Source organism: Enhydra lutris, unplaced genomic scaffold (assembly GCF_002288905.1).
Source record: "Enhydra lutris kenyoni isolate GAN:26980312 unplaced genomic scaffold, ASM228890v2 scaffoldscaffold84, whole genome shotgun sequence".
NCBI classification, from domain to species: domain Eukaryota; kingdom Metazoa; phylum Chordata; class Mammalia; order Carnivora; family Mustelidae; genus Enhydra; species Enhydra lutris.
Window position 1 is genome coordinate 3,977,145 of NW_019154168.1, and position 19,024 is coordinate 3,996,168.

At 38.5% G+C, this 19,024-nt stretch overlaps 1 protein-coding gene across 1 annotated transcript in view; it reads left to right on the forward strand.

Annotated features, from left to right (window-relative positions):
• Positions 1 to 19,024, forward strand: part of LOC111161359 (antagonist of mitotic exit network 1 homolog) — a 70,786-nt gene that overhangs the window by 44,466 nt on the left and 7,296 nt on the right. The window contains exons 5-6 of the mRNA XM_022524961.1: positions 4,152 to 4,208; positions 11,485 to 11,596. Of these exons, the coding sequence (XP_022380669.1) occupies positions 4,152 to 4,208; positions 11,485 to 11,596 (169 nt within the window). The remainder of the gene's footprint in view (positions 1 to 4,151; positions 4,209 to 11,484; positions 11,597 to 19,024) is intronic.

Here is a 19,024-nt window from a genome sequence, read left to right on the forward strand (position 1 = left end):
ACAAAAAACAAACAAACAAAAACCTCCTTTGGCCACCCCTGCCTTTTCATCCACATACAAGTGGAAGGGCTTGGTTACATCTGGGATGGCCACTGCTGGGGCACTCAGTAAGACTGTTTGTAACTCCCAAAATGCTCCTCCTGCCTCAGCTGTCCACTCTACTATAGTGAGTCCTCCCTGAGTCACTTCATAGAGAGGTTGGGCAATCTCTGTGAACCGCGGTATCCACAGCCGGCAGTGGCCCACTGTCCCAAGAAACTCCCGCACTTATCAGGGCGTGGTGGGGCGGGGGTATTGGGTGATCACCTATTTCCTGGACTCAGACAGTGAATGCACTCCCTCATGGAGATCAAAGCCAAAATAAGTGGCGTGGCTCTGACAAAGCTGTGCTTTCATTGCTGACACCCGATACCTTTTTCATGAAGAGTCTGTAAGAGAGCTTTCGTCCCCCATAAGCATGACTCATAGTCCTCAGCGGCTATTTCTGCTATTCCCACTAACTCAGTCAGATTCTTCCCTTCAAATCCTTCAATTTTCTGAAGTTTCCTCCTTATATCTGGGGCTGACTGACTGGGAAAGACAAGATCATCTAAACGAGCTATTGTGCAACTTCTCTGAAGTTTACCTCAAGTTGTCTAGCTTAGGTAAACAAATATTTAAAGACAACCAAATCTAGAATTTAATAGCCCTAAAGTTGTTTTATTAAAACATAATTTTTCTCTCTAAAATAACCCTCATTTCCAGAGATAGCCAAATCAGGACTAATTTATTTGAAAAACAAGTCCAGTTTTAACTTGGCCTAATTATTTATATAAGCTCAGCAAGAACAGTGAGTGATCATATAGATCTTTTAGAATCTGCTTTGCTGGAACTTCTTATAAGGAATCTCTAAGTTGAACTTTTAGTAGCCTCTCCAGGCCAGAAGCCAAGCCATGTACTTGCCATCAAGCATGCCTGCTATACCTGTCAGATTTGGGTGAATTCCTCTTCCCGAGGTGCCCAAAGTATCCTGAGGTTCCTGTACCTGCCAGGAAGAGACATTCTTTACTTACCTGGTGAGGCTGCTGGGAACTCTGTAAGCAAGGTATCAGGCCAACAGTTCCAAAGGGCTTTATGGCTCCAGGCTTTATAAAGTTCCTTTAAGCTGTCTGGTCATATCTGAGTCTTTTTCAAATATGACATTTCAGTCAAAGCCTTGGTAAAATAACCAGTGTTCCCAATGGTGTCCTGTTATAAGTAGAACAGATTCTTAATGAACTTATGCAAATGACTGATTGCCATGGAAGAAAGAATACTTGCTGAGACCTTTTGAGTTTTAGAGGGTTCAGATAGAGAGAAAAGTTGAATGCCTTGATTTGTTTACAAATGAATATTTTTACATCTCTGTAAGTTACAGATAACTTAAGAAAAAGTTTCCCTAGTCTGGAAGGGCAAACATTACAGAACCAGTAATTGTTTAAAATAAGACAAAACATTAAGAGACACAACATTACAATCTTTCAGTTCATCTAGTCCCATGTTATTAATTCTGGTTTAGTCCGAATGCAGCTCTTACTTCTGGAGATTCTTACCCAGTTCCCTTCCAGGATTTCAACATATTGAAGATCTGTATTTGTCCTGAAAGTCTCCCATATGAATTTCCTTTAAGGAGGAATTCATTTTATAAGAGAATTAAAACAATTACAAATGACAAGAACTCAGAATAGATATGGTTAAATATCAAGTGATGACCCTTATCAAAACATTAAAACTTTAGGAAATGTATAGAACCTCTAGAGTAGTTACAGCATTTACCCAAATGTAACCCAAGGTTTATCATTTGTTTAGTAGTACTTCCTGAGTAACTTAGCATATCAAGGAAAAGCCTTATGAGTCAAAGAGATCTCATTTACAATCTTGGGCAGGCAAAGAGAAAAGCATTTACATTTTCTTAGAAACATCTCCATCTCTAATGAAGACTAAATATTAACCAATTGTGAACTGTTACAACAGAATTCTTAGAAGGCAAATTTATGAATCAGTTAAGCACAAAACACGTTTACCAACAGATTTCAAAAGCACAAACCTAGTTCTAGCAACCAGTGATCTAGCATTTTATCCCATTTGGTTAAGACCTAGATGTCCAACAAATTCAATTCCATTTGTCATCCAAGAAAACTTTAAAGTTTCAGGTTACCAAAGACTTTGAAAGCTATTTTAACAATTACCCATTAAAACTTTGAGACAGACAATTGACCATCAGTTTTAGTCTTCTCTTTGCTCACAGATTTCAACAAATAACATGAGCTTATTTGACACTCAGTAAACTTTGATTGAAGTTTCACATTTACTGCTGTTAACTCAAAAGACATGTTCATCCTAATTAAAACAACAAACTTAACTTAGTTCAAATACTGATTTACATTCCATCTGGGCCCACTCCACTTCAAATGTTTACCTGAGACCCAGGTGGGAAGATCCGGAGTGGGCGGGTGTTAGGTCCAGGGGGTGCTCTTCTTGTTTCCCAACAGTGAAGAAAGAAGGAGTCGTGGTGCAGGAAGCACCGAGGATGGTCTAGGGGCCAGTTATGCAGGCTGCATCCATGTTGGTGCAGAAACAGAATGGGGAGACAGAAAAACAAAGTGCCGCCAGAAGGCTGAGAAAGGGTTCCCAGTTTTAGAGCTCATCAGTTCCAAGAGAGGAGCAGACGCCATGCCTTCCCACCAGCAAGGGGGGAGGGGCTAGGCAGTCCACGTCAGGCCAGAGAAGGCAAGGAATTTCCCCCAAACAAAGGGAGTTTCAGAAGCTGCTTGGGAATATTCCTTAAAGTCTCTGTCTTGAGTTAGACTAACCACAGTTGGCTCCAATTATAGCCATTAACACAAGAAATGAGAAAGGGAGAAGCCCCACATCTATTAGGAGGAATGGAGAGATGAAAGTTCGAGTCCCCTTACTCTTTGCTTGCCCCATTTCTTCAAACACAACAAACAACACAACAGACAACAAAAAGACAAGAAAAAGACAACCACAGACCAAGCGGCCCTTACCCAGAACCTGCCGCTGGTGGGGATTTTCTTAGTCCCCTACAAACACTTGCCGGTGGGGATTTTCTCAGTCCCCTACTAACATAACATGCAACACAACAGACAACAAAAAGACAAGACAAAGACAACTGCAGGTCCAGCGGCCAGTGGGGATTTTCTCGGTCCCCTGACCGCCTAGGGGGACTCGAACCCCCGGTGATCTACCAGAAGAGGGATGGGGCGTCCCCGCATCCAATCCAGCCCTGGAGTTCCGGTGGGTATACCCTGGAGTTCTGCAACCAGACAGACAGACTGGATCTCACAGAATAAATCTCGAGATCTTACCTCCAGAGGCTTTTCCCAGAAATTCTGATGCTGGCTCAGTTCTCATCGTTTGATCCCGGTCGAGCCCCCATATGTTAGGGTCCGTGATCAAAGGCGCGAGACTGATACAAAGTGAAGGTCAAGCAAAGATTTATTTTGCACCAAGCATCAAGAATCAAACCAACCATTTGGGGCCTCTTCTTTCAGAGAGAGCGACGACTCCCAGCCTCACAGACTTTTATAGAATAAAGGCCATGTGGTTGAGTCTGGCCACACACAGGTGGCCAATGAGATTGCAACACACAGAGAAAGCTGCACAGTCGTGCTAGGTCACACACGGGTGGCCAATTGAACTACAATTCACCCCATAGTAGCTATTTGAACTAGCCTATCACCTTGGTCAGAATTGGCGCCCAAAAGGCGGGGCCCACACTCCTTGGTAGCTAGGGAGACAGTATGCGCGCTCCACTGATTGGATGTCTCCACCTGGCCTGACTCGTCCCTGCATTCGGGCTCTGTTATCTCCATCTGACCTGACCCACCCTGGTATTTGGGCTCTGTTATCAGGGACTGGTTGGCCATATTTTACTGGTTTCCCAGACTTGTTTTTAAGTAAGTTCCCCTGGGGGGGTTGGGGGACAGGGTCAGTTTAAGTTTTACTGCATAACAACAAAATCACTGTTTAACCAAGATGAAATTGCTCTGGTTAAATAGGCCCTTACAATGGGAGGCAACAAGACTATATATAAATGATTAATAATATTTAGAAAATTTTACTTTCATCTTTCCTGTTTATGTACCATGTTGCTTGTATTCTTTGCTTAGGTATCTGATGATGGTGTGGTTGCACTTGTTAACGGATCTTGTGCCAAGAAATTAGAGGTAATTTTAAGATATCTATAAATTTGATGCAAAATAAATTTTTATATTATCCTCAGAAATTGCTTTTTGAATGAAGAGAGCAACCAGTGCCTTATTATCAATAGGTGTTTCCATGACGTTTTTTGGGTTTGGTTTGGTTTGGTTTTTGCCTCTAACTCTTTATTTCCAGAGTGAGGAAAAACTGGTAAAGTTAGGAGGTAAAGCATGCTCTAAATAAAAACCCATTTTATGTCCAGTGAAAGTTCCCATTTTCCAGAAGTTTTAGCTTCTAACACATTGAAGGATAGTCTTATTATAGTGATGATTATGAAAGTTCATCACTGTAAAGTGATATTCTTTAGAATTTTCATTACCAGGACTATTTAGTGGTTTGCCATCCTATTTTCTTAATATACGTGGAGGGATCCAGGATATACCTGTCACATAAAAATTATTTTGTGCTAAAGATGTTTAAGAATCAACAGATGTAAAATAGAAGCTTTGTTTAAAATGCTCTCCCTACATCTTCCTAAAACCAGAGCTTTCCAAAAGATTCAGCTACCATCAAACCCCCTTCAAGGAATACTACCCCATCCCAGGGAAGATCTCTTCTAGCATTGGAGGAATCAGATGAGAGATGACATAAAAGAAAATTGTCAAAAGACTATCACACCTCCCAATTACTCTCTCAAGGCCCACTTTGTTTTCCCTAAAAGTCTTCTTTTTTTCTCTAAGTGTCCTTTCTCCCCCTCCCTTTTCCTATTAAGCTGACCTATAAACTCTATATTGTAGCCATTTCTTTGAGCTTTGAGCTTTCTTTGTGAGCTCATGTGTGACCAAACTTGCCTTTTCTCTTGCTTTTGTCATTTTAATTCATGGGCTCCCAAAGGTAGAACCCAAGAGAACTTGAGAGGAAAAAGGTTTTCCTCCCCAACAGCCACATTGTATAGCTCTTTAAGAAGATCCTAAATTAGTGTTCAGGCCTTCCATTTGGTGACTGATGTGGCACCTATAACCTGCTTCTAAATATATTAAGAAGCCTTTTACCCCAGGATTTTGGTTTCTTCCTTTCCCAGTTGTAGTAAGGTTTTTAATCTTATTCAATATAGATATCAATATAGATATGCTTTTTAATGATAACCCACATCAGGGGTGCCTGGGTGGCTCAGTCGGTTAAGCAGTTAAGTATCTGCCTTCAGTTCAGATCATGATCTCAGGATCCTGGGATCCAGCCCCATGTGGGCTCCCTGCTCAGTGGGGTGTCTGCTTCTCCCTCTCCCTCTGCCCCTCCCTCCTGCTTCTGTTCTCCCTCTCTCTCAAATAAATAAAATCTTAAAAAAAAAAGCCACTTCAAATTCTTTTGGGAAGTAAACAGGCTATAAATGAATTATAAATGTTAACAATAACTATCATAAAAGCATAGCAGTGCTATGTTTTTGCTAAAATATTTCTCCTTGAGTTATTGCCCAGAGACAATTTTTTATCCTTTTATATCTTCATCCTGCATGTATTTATGTGTGTGCATGTGCATGTCTATATAGCATATATATTTTTACAAGTATTTTGATTAAGAAATTACCATATTTTCTTATACCAAGTTCCAAATTCCAATTTGCATCCTTACTGTAGGGGCAATAAACTCTGCCATAATGTTTACTGTTTGAAATACTAACATTGGTTAGGCACTAACTATATTCCAGCCTCCAAACTTACTATTGCTTTATATTCATTAGGTTATTTAATTCTTATAGTAACATTATCTTATAATCATCATTTTTAATAAAGTTCCGAAACAGTTAACATAGTTTATCTTTCCCTAATAAAACCACCAGGAAATTAGTTGTCATGCAGTGATAGGAAACACACCAACATATTTACTTCAGCATTATAAATTTAGGGGCGCCAACCTAAGCAGACTTAGAAAAAGATTCAGTTACCAATAAGTGCTGGCGATTATAGTGCCATATCATTGTATTTTTTATTTTTTCAATTTTCCAAATCTTATTTCTGTAAGTGCCAAAACATTTCAATGGAAATCTCTCTAAACTTTATTAGACTTAATTTCTTCCTTAAACAGAGTAAATATACTTTAACCTTTGTCTCATAGCATCTAGTATTTTTGTGATCACAATTTCTGACTCAAATTGAAATACAAAATTTTTCATCTTTTTTACTGACTTTTCTGGACAACGTGTAGTCCTTTGTTTTATCACATGCTCTGTTTTAATCTCTTGCTTTTCGTATGTTCTGTTCCTGAAAATTATATTATCAATGTTGCTTAATTGTTTATAACTTGAAAATAAATTCGATTGAAAGTCTAAGCACCTCAGGACACCCAGCTGGCTCAGTCAGTAGAACATGCAACTCTTGATCTTGGGCTTATGAGTTTAAGCCCCATGTTGGGGATAGAGTTTACTTAATAATAATAAAAAAAAGTCTAAGGACCTCTCCTAAAGATTGGTAAACACATGAACATGTTATAACATTTATTGAATGGTATGATTATTTCTGAAATTTCTGTTGATCTGAGTTCCCAGTGGACATAGACCATTTTGTTCATCATTTTATCATAATTTTATCCCCATGTTTTATTGCAGTTCCAGGCACACGATAGTCCTTCAGTAAATGTTATGACATTAACTTTATATGATAGTCATTTTATACGTTTCTATAATCTTCATGGTTAGAAGCTTATTTGCCTATAGAATTTCATTTGTTCAACAAAGATTTATTAAGTACCTGCTATATTCTAGGCATTGGTACATCAGAGAACAAAATCTGTTCATAAGATGTATCATTCTTTCCTTTTTGTGGTTGTTGGTAATTCAGATTATTTTCAGTTTTTAGCCATTAGAAACAATCATATGTTGGGATTTATTCTTTCTTCTTCCATTGCTGTAATAAACTCCAAAAAACAGAACAAGTGGATCAATAGGTATGGCTACTTTAATGGTCCTAAATTCATATTGTAAAATTGGTTCCCGTGAAGGTTATGTTGTGAATTTACAGTTTTGCCAAGACCCCAGTTTGTGGCATTGAATCTTTTTTTATGCCTTAATATATTTTAAATGTTCAACACTATTCCTTCCATCTGTTCTCAAATTGTATTTCTTTGTCTGTAGCCTTTGTCAATTTATATCATAGGACATGTTTGCCAATTTATAACAAGATGCTTTTTTCCTCAGTTTTTATGAGTTTTCAATATACTCAGGTTTCCTTTATTTGTGAGATAGATTGATTATACTATGTATAACCAAATTCATATCAACTTTTCAGGAGGAAAAAATATTAATACCATTAATATATATGTCAACTATTAGATAAATCTTACTTCCAGAATTCTTAAAATGTTTTTTATTATGGTCCTGTATGCATAACACAGAACTTACCACTTTAACCAATTTTGTGTACAATTCAGTGGAATTAAGTACATTCACATTGTTGTGCAGCCATAGCCATAATCCTCTCCAGAACTTTTCCTCATCCTACCCTGAAATTCGTTACCCATGAAAGAATATCTCTGCATTTTCCCTTCCCCTCAGCCTTTAGCTACCTCTGTTCTGCTTTCTTTCCTTCTTTTTTTTTTTTTTCTGTTCTACTTTCTGTCTCTATGAATTTGCCTATTCTAGATAACTCATATAAATATGATGAAGTCCTAGAACCTAGGTCAGGTTCAGTGGGGTGAGGTTTGGAGCCGACGGCTAAGAAAGAATTCTTAAGACATCTCTGGTGCAAAAGGTGGTTTATTAAAGCACGGGGACATGACCCGTGGGCAGATGAAGATGCAGCTGCCCCAGGTTGTGAGGGATGGCAGGCTATGTACCCTGGGTTGGGGGAAGGTGAGGGAAAGGGAGGTTTCAACGGAGCTTTCATATGCTAAAGAGGGCCTACAAGGTGCTGGATACCAGAGGTCTCCTGTGGCTTGATCATTGTTGTCTTTTGGCAAGCCATTAACATCAAGATAGTTAGGAGATTCCTGTCTTGCAGGATTGTGATCTCTGCAAGTTAACTATTTGTTTCTCATTTATGGTGGTCAGGGGTGCCTGAAGAATGCTACACATATTACCGAGGGGAGCGGGTGGAGAGGGGGTGCAAGGTGCCAGCTTTTGCTTTGTCCTCAGTCAGCCTCCTGCTCCCTCATCAAATGGATCATACATTTGTCTTTTTCTGACTTAATGTCACTTAGCATAATGTTTTCAAGGTTTATCTGTGTCACTGCGTGTATCAGAATTTCATTCCTGGGGTGCCTGGGTGGCTCAGTTGGTTAAGTGTCTGCCTTTAGCTCAGGTCATGGTCTCAGGGTCCTGGGATAGAGTCCTGTGTCAGGCTCCCTGCTCAATGGGGAGTCTGCCTCTCCCCCTACCCCTCTCCCCAGCTTGAATTCTCTCTTTCTCTCTCAAATAAGTAAATATATGTACATGCTTATGTGTCTGTATATATATACATAAATATTTTGTTTATCCATTCATCTTTCAATATTTGTTTCTACCTTTTTACTATCATGAATACTGCTGCTATGAGCATAGGTATACAAAAGTCTGTTCCAGTTCCTGCTTTCAATTCTTTGGGTATATAGAAGTGAAATAGCTAGATTATATGGTAATGCTATGTTTAATTTTTTAAGGAACTGTTATCACAGTGGCTGTACCATTTTACATTCCCATTGCCAGTACAGAAGGGTTCCAAATTAGACCATCAAATGAGGGGTATATGATAGCTCTAACATATGAAAAAGAACAGAAAGTAATATAACATAAACCTGTGGACCAGCTGCTTAAATTTTAACATTTTCTGTACTTATTTCAGTTCCTCGTTAAAAATTATATTTACATGTAAAGCTCCCCGCACATTTTTTCTCCCTTTCCTCCTTCAAAGTAACCATGTTCTAAAGACACCTGTGTATTTTCCCTTGTATGTTTGCATACTTTACCTATATATGGAAAACACATAGAGATAGAGATCCATAAAACAAGATGAAGTGTTGTCTTATGTTTTAAACTTCAACATAATAGTTTTATAATATATATGTTCTATTACAGTTTGCTTTTCATTCAAAATTATGTTTAATTTTTCAAGCTTTATTAAGATATAATTTGCATGCAATAAAGTTTACCCATTTTAAGTGTACAGTTTGATGAATTTTGGTAATTGTTATACAGCTTTTAACTGCCACCACAATTAGGTATAAAATATTTCCATCACCCTACGATGTTTTCTCCCATCCCTTTGCAGTCAGTTCTCTGCCTGCCTCCATCCCCAGGCAACCAGTGATTTACTTTGTCATTATAGCTTTTTTTTTTTTTTTAAGATTTTGTTTATTCATTTGACAGAGAGAGAGAGAGAGTACAAGCATGGGAACATCAAGCAGAGTCAGAGGGAGAAGCAGGCTCTCTGCTGAGCCAGGAACCGCATGCAGGACTCAATCCCAGGACCCTGGGATCACAACCTGAACTGAAGGCAGCCGCTTAATGAATAGAGCTACCTAGGCCTCCCTGTCATTATAGTTTTAAAGTTTCTAGAATTTCATTCTAGAAATGGAGTCATGCAATGCACAGTTTTTTGGTTTTTACTTTTTTCTTTTACTTCTTTCACTTAGCACAATGTTTTTGAGATTCATTCATGTTGTTGCATGTGTTAGTATTTCATTCCTTTTATTTATTTGTTTATTTTGCTGAGTAATATTCCATAGTGTGGATATGACACAGTTTGTTCAGACATTCCCCATTTGATAGACAGTTGGGTGGTTCTAATTTTGGACTGTTATGAATACTATTGTAAAAATTTGCATACAAGTGGTGCCTGGGTGGCTCAGTGGGTTAAAGTCTCTGCCTTCGGCTCAGGTCATGATCCCAACATCCTGGGATTGAACACCACATCGGGCTCTCTGCTCAGCAGGGAGCCTGCTTCCCCCTCTCTCTCTGCCTGCCTCTCTGCCTACTTATGATCTTTTTCTCTGTCAAATAAATAAATAAAATCTTTTTTTAAAAAATTGCATACAAGTCTTTGTGTAGACGTACATTTTTATTTTTCTTGGGTAAGCACCTAGGGATGGGTGTTTACTGGGTAGCTCAGTCGTTAAGTGTCTGCCTTCAGGTCATGATCCTAGGGTCCTGGGATCATGCGCCCTAGGGCTCCCTGCTCAGCAGGAAGCCTGCTTCTCCCTCTTCTGCTCCCCCTGCTTGTGTTTCCTCTCTTGCTGTATTTCTCTCTGTCAAGTAAATAAATAAAATCTTGAAAAAAAAAAAAACACCTAGGAATGGGATTGCTGGGTCATATAGTAAGTACACATTCAGCTTTAAAAGATATGACTTACTATTTGAGATTTATGTCTATTAATACAAGTAGATATTTTTCATTTTAACTGTTTCATCTGTTCCATTAATAAACTACCATTTGTTTACCCATTGTCCACTTTTTTACTTTTATAAATAATACTAAAATGAGCACATTTATAAATTGTTTCCTTGGGTACATATATAAGAGTTACTCTGTATATGGTATACATTTTCAATTAGAACTGCTGGGTTCTGGGATATACTTATTTTCAGTTTTAATAGATTTTGCTATATTGCTTTATAAAATGGTTGGCTTAAATTTTAAATCATCTCTACTTTACAAATTATTGCATACTTTTCATTAGTCCTTTCTATAGAATGTTTCTTGCAAATAGATAATTTGGTTCTTTTTGTTTGTTTGTTGTTGTTGTTGTTGTTGTTTTTTATATTTTATTTATTTATTTGACAGACAGAGATCACAAATAGGCAGAGAGAGAGAGGAGGAAGCAGATTCCCTGCTGAGCAGAGAGCCGGTCGTGGGGCTCGATCCCAGGACCCTGGGATCATGACCCGAGCTGAAGGCAGAGGCTTTAACCCACTGAGCCACCCAGGCGCCCCTGTTGTTGTTTTTTAAAGATGTTTTTATTTATATATTTGAGAGAGAGAAAGAGATCATGAGCACAGAGGGAGAGGAAGGGGAAGAAGCAGACCTCCCCACTGAGCAGAGAGCCTGACAATATGGGGCTTGATCCCAGGACCCTGAGCTGAAGGCAGATGCTTAACTGACTGACCCACCCAGGCACCACAGTTTGTTATTTTTTAAGTTTTATTTATTTGAGTAATCTCTACACCCAACATGGGGCTCAAACCCATGACCTCAAGATCAAGAGTCTCATGCTCCTCCAACTGAGCCAGCCAGGCACCCCTAGTTCTTTTTGTATCAAAGTATTGCCCATGCTTTTTCATGCTGTCATCACAAATCTGTTTTTTCTTTTGACTATCCTTTCTTTATTTTTAAATAGGAGATTCATATGGGACACTGTGTGAATCTGACTGATGAGGCTGTAGAAGCTGTCCTCACTTGCTGTCCTCAGATACGTATATTACTCTTCCACGGATGCCCCCTAATAACAGGTTAGTATGATAGACTGGGTGGGTTCAAATCTTGGCTTCATCTTTTAGTAACTGTGTGATCTTAAGTAGACTATTCAACGCATTCCATTGTTCAGTTTCCTCATCTGGAAGATGGATATATTAGCAATACCTACCTCATAAGCTTAGTCATGATAATTATCTGACAGCACCTTATATGGTGGCTAGCCCATAGTGACAACTCAATAAATGCTAGTCATGATGATGATGGTAGTGGTCTTGATATTAAACATGATGTTTTACGTAGACAAAAAAAAAAAAATCAGGTTTATACTATTACATCTATTAAATATGCTAAATGACCTGTTGACTCTAATCTCATCAAACTATAGCCATTGAGATTCAGACCAATTTGGACCCTTCGGCTAATGTGATACATACTTCACTGAAGGAGAACAAAGTAGTCACAGCCCATTAGACCTGCATAAGAGACATGATACTGGAAATAAAAAGTGCAGCATAGGAAATATAGCCAATGATGTTGTATGGTAACAGGTGGTAGCTGCATTTTTGGTGAGCATAGCATAATATATTGAGAACAATTTGGATTCTTAAGCTAATATGATACTTCACTGAAGGAGAACAAAGTAGTCACAGCCCATTTGTTCTGTGTAAGAGCCATGATACTAGAAATAAAAGTACTGCATAGGGAATATAACCAGTGATATTGTTGTATGGTGACAGATGGTAGCTACATTTGTGGTGAGGATAGCATAATATAGATATTGAATCACTATATTGTACACCTGAAACTAATATAATATTGCATATCAACTATACTCAAAAAAAGTTTTTTTTAAAGAAAAAAGGACATCTGGGTGGCTTAGTTCATTAAGTATCCAACTCTTGATCTCAGCTTAAGTCTTGATCTCAGGGTTGTGAGTTCAAGCCCTTTGTTGGACTCCATGCTGGGTGTGGAGCCTACTTTAAAAAGAAAGGAAGGAAGGAAGGAGAAATAAAAAGAGGAGAGGGAGGGAGGGAGAAAGGGAGGGAGAAAGGAAGGACCACTAAAGATAGTAAAAGAAAAGATTTTACCTTTAAAAATATTTTATTACTTATAAAATCCAATAGACAGATAATCGTAATGTATAAGAACATAAATTTTAAAATTGTAAAAATATCACTTTTGTGTCATAATTTATATAAAATAATGAATAAAATACTATATTATTGTGGGGAAAAAAGAGCCATGATACATACAACTGTGTCCTGAAACCACATTTTTGCATTATGCCTGCAGTGGCCACATACCACAGTATAACCTATACCTCACTTGGAAGTCAGCACTGATGCCCAGTCCTTCCAGCTCATTTCTCTGATTACAGTCTAAACAGTTACTCCTCTAGGCTGAGTTATGATCCTAGAAGTCCTTTTAACAACCTCTGTTCTTTCTTATGTTTGGACTGTCAATGTAAACCAAGTATACAATGTATTTGGTATCAGTGACATCTATTACGAAGACTAGATCTTTTGAGCCAAGACACTTCTCAAAAAACTAAAGCCATAAAGGACATTAGAAACTTAACAGTGCTTACCTCCAAGGAAAGTTGTTCAGGGACAAGAGTAGGAAAAACCCTGTACTATACACCCTTTGTACCTTTTGAATTTTCTATCATTGGATGGTTTTATCTATTAAAATTAGTAATAATAATTTAAAGAAAATCACTTAGAACAAGAAAAAGTCATGGGACTGAGTGCAGGAGATTGGTACTTGCATACATTATCCTGGGATTTGTGAGAAGGCCAACAGAGGTTCCCTGGTCATCAAACAAGGCAGAAAATTGTATTCTAACCAGTAGGCTCTTATTTTAAGTTAGAGGAGACCACAGTATACAGAATGTAATAAGAGCAATCTCTGATAATCTTTCCAGAATACCAATCAAGGTGTGTAAATCTATCCACTGAGCTATGTGTGCATTTGATCAATATATTGAACAAGCAAGGGGTACTTGTAAAGTGATTCTATTTTCTTCACACTACTTTATTACAAATCTGCTCTAAAGAGACTAATTTTTCCCTACTGCCAGATAAAATCTTAGGTGCCACTGACTTATCCTTCTCAGGTAATTAAAATGTCTTGCCATTCCATGTCACTGAAACCTCTCATTTCAGTAATTAAAATGTCTTAGGTCCATGCAGTACTCCAAACAAGCTCAAGTTAAAGCTTTTGCTCCCTCCAGTCAGCTCAGATTTGGCTGCAATGGGTAAGGGGACGTTCTTGGCTTCTGTATTTTACCATTCCTCACTTCTCTTCTTCCTTCCCCAGCTTTCCCATATGGTTTCTGATCCTACCAATGTTAGTACAAGTTGGGACTGGGATAAGTAGGAACAGAGGTACTGGAAGGGAAAGTTTTGACCAATCCTACTGTGATCAGGTGTCAGCACTCCAGGCCCTATGGGTGAGCTGATCCATCCTCTCTCAGAAGTGGGGCACTTTTGGGGTTCTTCAGGGTCTACTTCCTACCAGCCCTTCATCATTGCATATACCTCCTATCTGCAGTTCTTTTGATTCAAGCCAGCATGTCTCTTCCAGTTAGTAGCTATTATTTTCTTCTTCTGTCCCCAGGCATGCAGCAATATACCTTCAGTCTCTTTCTGCTCAGGTTTCCTAACTTAGCTGGGTTGCTTTCTTGAGCAAAATATAAGGCAACCCCTTGGCAGCCCTCATATGACCACAGGAAACACATACTTTAGGCAATGACAGTACAGGTACGTCCCAACCTCAGTCTTCCCTTTAGCTTCAGAGACTCTTGCCATAGCCTTTTGCCCTTAGTTTTCTCAGATGTGGGTCTGATATTAGCGTCCTGTGTCCCCCAAGCTCCAAGGGACATATCAGACTCTCCAACCGATCTCCTTAGAGTTTCCTTTCACTAGGCTTGAATGGAAAAGTAAGCACCGCCAACCCTCTTTCCAGAACTGTCTTCAAAGAAATCCTTTCTTCAACTTCCAACTCTCTGTCCCTTCTCACTGTAACACTTTTGTATCTTTGAATGGATGAAGTGCCATGGATTTCAAAATCAGATTTCAGCCAAGCATTTGCAAGTCATATACAGGTGGTCTTGAATTTCACTGGAATAAGAGAGTAGCTGGTACCTCTAGTCCTGGAACCTTAGCTGAAATAGTTCTATTAAAGTTCTGTTATATTTGTCTCAGGACAACTTGGGTGGCAACATATTATCAAATCAACCTTTGCTAATTTTACCTTCATTATCTTTCTGGTTACCCAGTGGACACTCTTCTTTGATATTACCCCCAAACTCAGTAAGTGGTCATTTCTTAAAGGTTAGTTGCAGTGTGGAAGGTGAAAATATATCAATAAAATTTTTATACACTCACATTACAGTCCACTGGTCTGTCTTGTATTTTGATCAGATCTTTTACCCATACGTGATTTTGCAATGTCATGCGTTGGTAGTTTGGAAAATATTGGTTCTCTTAGTAATATGGATCTTCCAATGTCTACACATTTTATTATAGCAAAAAAAAAAATCACATTTGTTAATATGACCATTAGATAGTTGTCAAGTTAATAATGGCAGCTACAAATTTTCCAAAATCCATTTGAAAGCTAAAATTTTATCATTGGCAACAAACTCTGACATTTGTTTTCTTTGAAGTAATAGGCTGGGGTGCCTTGGGTGGCTCACTGGGTTAAGTGGCTGCCTTCTGCCCGGGTTATGATCCAAGGGTCCTGGGATTGAGCCCCACACTGGGTTGCTGCTCAGTGGAGAGGCTGCTTCTCCCTCTCCCTCTCCCTCTGCCTGCCACTCTGCCTACTTGTGCTCTCTATCTCTCTGTCAAATAAATAAATAAAATCTTTAAAAGAATTATTTGAAGTAACAGGCTCATTTTGCTCTTTTTCAGGAATAATCTGTGCTGGCTAGGAAGTGGGTGGGGAGACAGGGTAACCAGGTGATGGACATTAAGGAGGGCACTTGAGGGGCGCCTGGGTGGCTCAGTGGGTTAAGCCGCTGCCTTCAGCTCGGGTCATGATCTCAGAGTCCTGGGATCGAGCCCCGCATCGGGCTCTCTGCTCTCTAGGGGAGCCTGCTTCCTCCTCTCTCTCTGCCTGCCTCTCTGCCTGCTTGTGATCTCTCTGTCAAATAAATAAATAAAATCTTAAAAAAAAAAACCTGAAAACAGACACACAAAAGTAAGACTCAACAAAGCAACAAATCCTTTCCTTGAAATGATTAAAGTGGTAAAAGAGATTTAATTATAAAAAAAAAAGGAGGGCACTTGATGTAATGTGCAGTGGTTGTTACATGAAACTGATGAATCACTAAATTCTACCTCTGAAACTAATAATAGACTCTATGTTGATTAATTTATTAAAAAAAAAAAGAAATAGTCTGATAAGTACACAAGTCTGAACAACCTTTGGTTGTCAGCTGTCCTTTCAAGTAAAAATAATGTTGCATGAATAAAGTGACTATCCTAGCTCACAACCCTAAAAGGGTTTCAGACTGTAGGATCTATAGACCACACTTCGAGAACCATTGCTTTATAGTAAAGAACAATTATCAGTTAACGTCAGCAGTTAGAGCAGGAACACATTATCCCTTTTGGATCACTTCTTATATTTTCATGTGGCTTTACTAGAAGTGAAAGTACACCCTAAGATGACAGGAGTTCAAAATACTTGGAACAGAGTAACAATAGTTTTGACCTAGAGGATTATCTAGGCCAGCAATTAGCAACTGTTACTGCTATGTAAATGAATCAAAGATGGCTTCTATGTAGTTTCTTTCTTTCTTTCTTCTTTTTTCTTTCTTCCTTCCTTTTTTAAGATTTTATTTGAGAGAGAGGGAGAGAGCATAATCAGGGGAGGCAATAGAGGGAGATGCAAGGGGCTTGAACCCAGGACCCCAGGATCATGACCTGAGCTGAAGGCAGACACCTAACCAACTGAGCCACCCAGGCACCCCTATGTAGTTTATTTCTTGATAGCATATTGGGACTATTAGTTCAAAAAGCCCACCAACATCTAAATCTTAATTCAGTCAGTGATTTTCTTTTTTTTTTTTTAAGATTTTATTTATTTATTTGACAGATAGAGATCACAAGTAGGTAGAGAGGGAGGCAGAGAGAGAGGGGGAAGCAGGCTTCCTGCTGAGCAGAGAGCCGGTGTGGGACTCAATCCCAGGACCCTAGGATCATGACCTGAGCCAAAGGCAGAGGCTTTAACCCACTGAGCCACCCAGGCACCCCAGTCAGTGGTTTTCAATACAGCCTAAAGAAGCAGAGTTTTAGCTATCTACAGCTGCCTGTTTTGCATACCCTGAAAAACTGCACTCAAGCCACTCTTGCCCTTTGGCACTCTCTGACCTAGAGACTCCTTTATCTTGATGCTAAGCAGCAACGTCATGGCACATAAACTTCCTCTCCAGTCCTCTGGGAATTCCTTTAACCTCCTTTCCTTCTCAGTAGTGCCCCTCTCCCCCAAACACACATTGTTGTCTTTGGAAGGTATCATGTTGTGAGGGACTTCTGAAAGCAAATCTGTCAAAGTGCTGCCCAAATAAAGCTTCTTGTGTCCTACTGCCACCTTGTGGTCGTATCTTTTTCTTTCCTCTGCCCTGAAATCCCTTAACTATAGTGACATCATATGATGTTCTAGAAAATACCAGAGGTATAGTGTTGGAGCTTAGGGCAGGCCATCCCCAAAATAGGCCATGGAGTATTTTTATTATTTTGAATTAATGTTAATTAAGAAACAGCCAATACAAGAACACTCTGACCTTCTTTGGTCTCCCAAAAGTAGGAAACAAATCTCCCATGTGACTGGTACCCTCCCTGCACCAGGAGCTAGAAAGACATCCTTATCATCAGAGATGGGGAATTCAGGGCCTAAGAAGTTTATATAAACAACTGTTATTACTTTTACTAATTTACTACCACAGCCTCAATTCTGTTTAGAATTCCTTATTAATTAAATCTCTTAAACATAAATTTTCTTTGCCCTGTCAGGTCATCAAAAATTTGTTTCTCTGTCTAAAAAGTATAAAAGCTGTCTGTCTTGGTCACTTCTTAGGTCCCATATCTATAAGACCTCCATACATGCAAATTAAATTTGATTTTCTCCTGTTAGTCTATCTCCTGTTTAATTCAATGAGCAGCCAGAAGAATCTTAAAGGATAGAGGGAAATTTTTCTTCTCCAACAATAGCATAGAACAAAAAGTGGCTTTTTTTTTTTTTAAAAGAAAGATTTTATTTATTTGTTTATTTTAGAGAGAGAGTATGCAAGAGCTGGGGGTGGGCCAAGGGAGAGGGAGATGGAGAGAATCTCAAGCTGACTCCACACTGAGCTTGGAGTTCAATACAGAGCTCAGTCTTCTGACCCTGAGATCAAGACCTGAGGTGAAAACAAGAGCCCAATGCTTAACCGACTGAGCCACCCAGACACCCCAGAACTAAAAACGTTTGTGTATCCAAAAAGTTTGAGAAATGCAGCATACTGCTATAATGAATGTTAATTTATCAAAGGGTCTGAGAAATTTTATAGCTAAGAAACTTTTCTAAGCATTTCCCCCAAATTTTTTAGCACAGAACATTTTATGGACCTCAACTTGCCCTTGTGTATAATTGTGAGTCATAAAATTGGGAGATCTGATAACAATCCAAAAGAGTTCATATATGATTGCTTTATTAATAAAGGTTCATAAAGAGAAGAAGCTGAAGTTTTTCAACTACCCAGATCATTTCTACTCTTCTTCCTTTCCTGGAAGAAGTATACAACTACCATTGTATGCTTTTGCTACCATCATTAAATGAAAATAAAATGGGGTTATATATTCACCTTATATTTAATTTTTATTTATTTCTTCTCCAAAGAAATAAATGATTTCATTTAGCAGGTTGGCCCAGTAAATGAAAGTTTTTTCTTCTTTTGATAATTTATGTAACATTTTTCCTCCTGCTTATATATTTATGTGGTTGCTTATATATGACTATATAAGACAATATGATTTACTTTCCATAAAAATATATGTACATAAGTATGTTCAGTTATAATCATCCTTAAAGCAATCTGACCCCCAAATTGACAATGTTATTATAGTTTCCCCTCAAGGTCCCTAAATTAATAGGTTTATCTTCTCTATCATAATTCTAAGCATTTTTCTTTTTATTTCATGACCCTAAAGTTGGACTATAAACAGAACTCCACATTATAAATCATGCCTTGAAACTATTTGAAACACCTGATTTTATTTCTGCAGAAAAGAAGATAAAAACTAAACTGCTATTTAAGATATTGTAAAGTCTAATTTCTTAGAAAGAAAACTGCAGGTCCAAGGTAGAGTCACCTGCCCCAGTGCAGCAAACTTAGACTTAACTGAAGTTTCAGTTTCTCCAAGGAGTGAAATTTTAAGACCATCAATGTAAAATTTCCTGGTAAACACCAATGA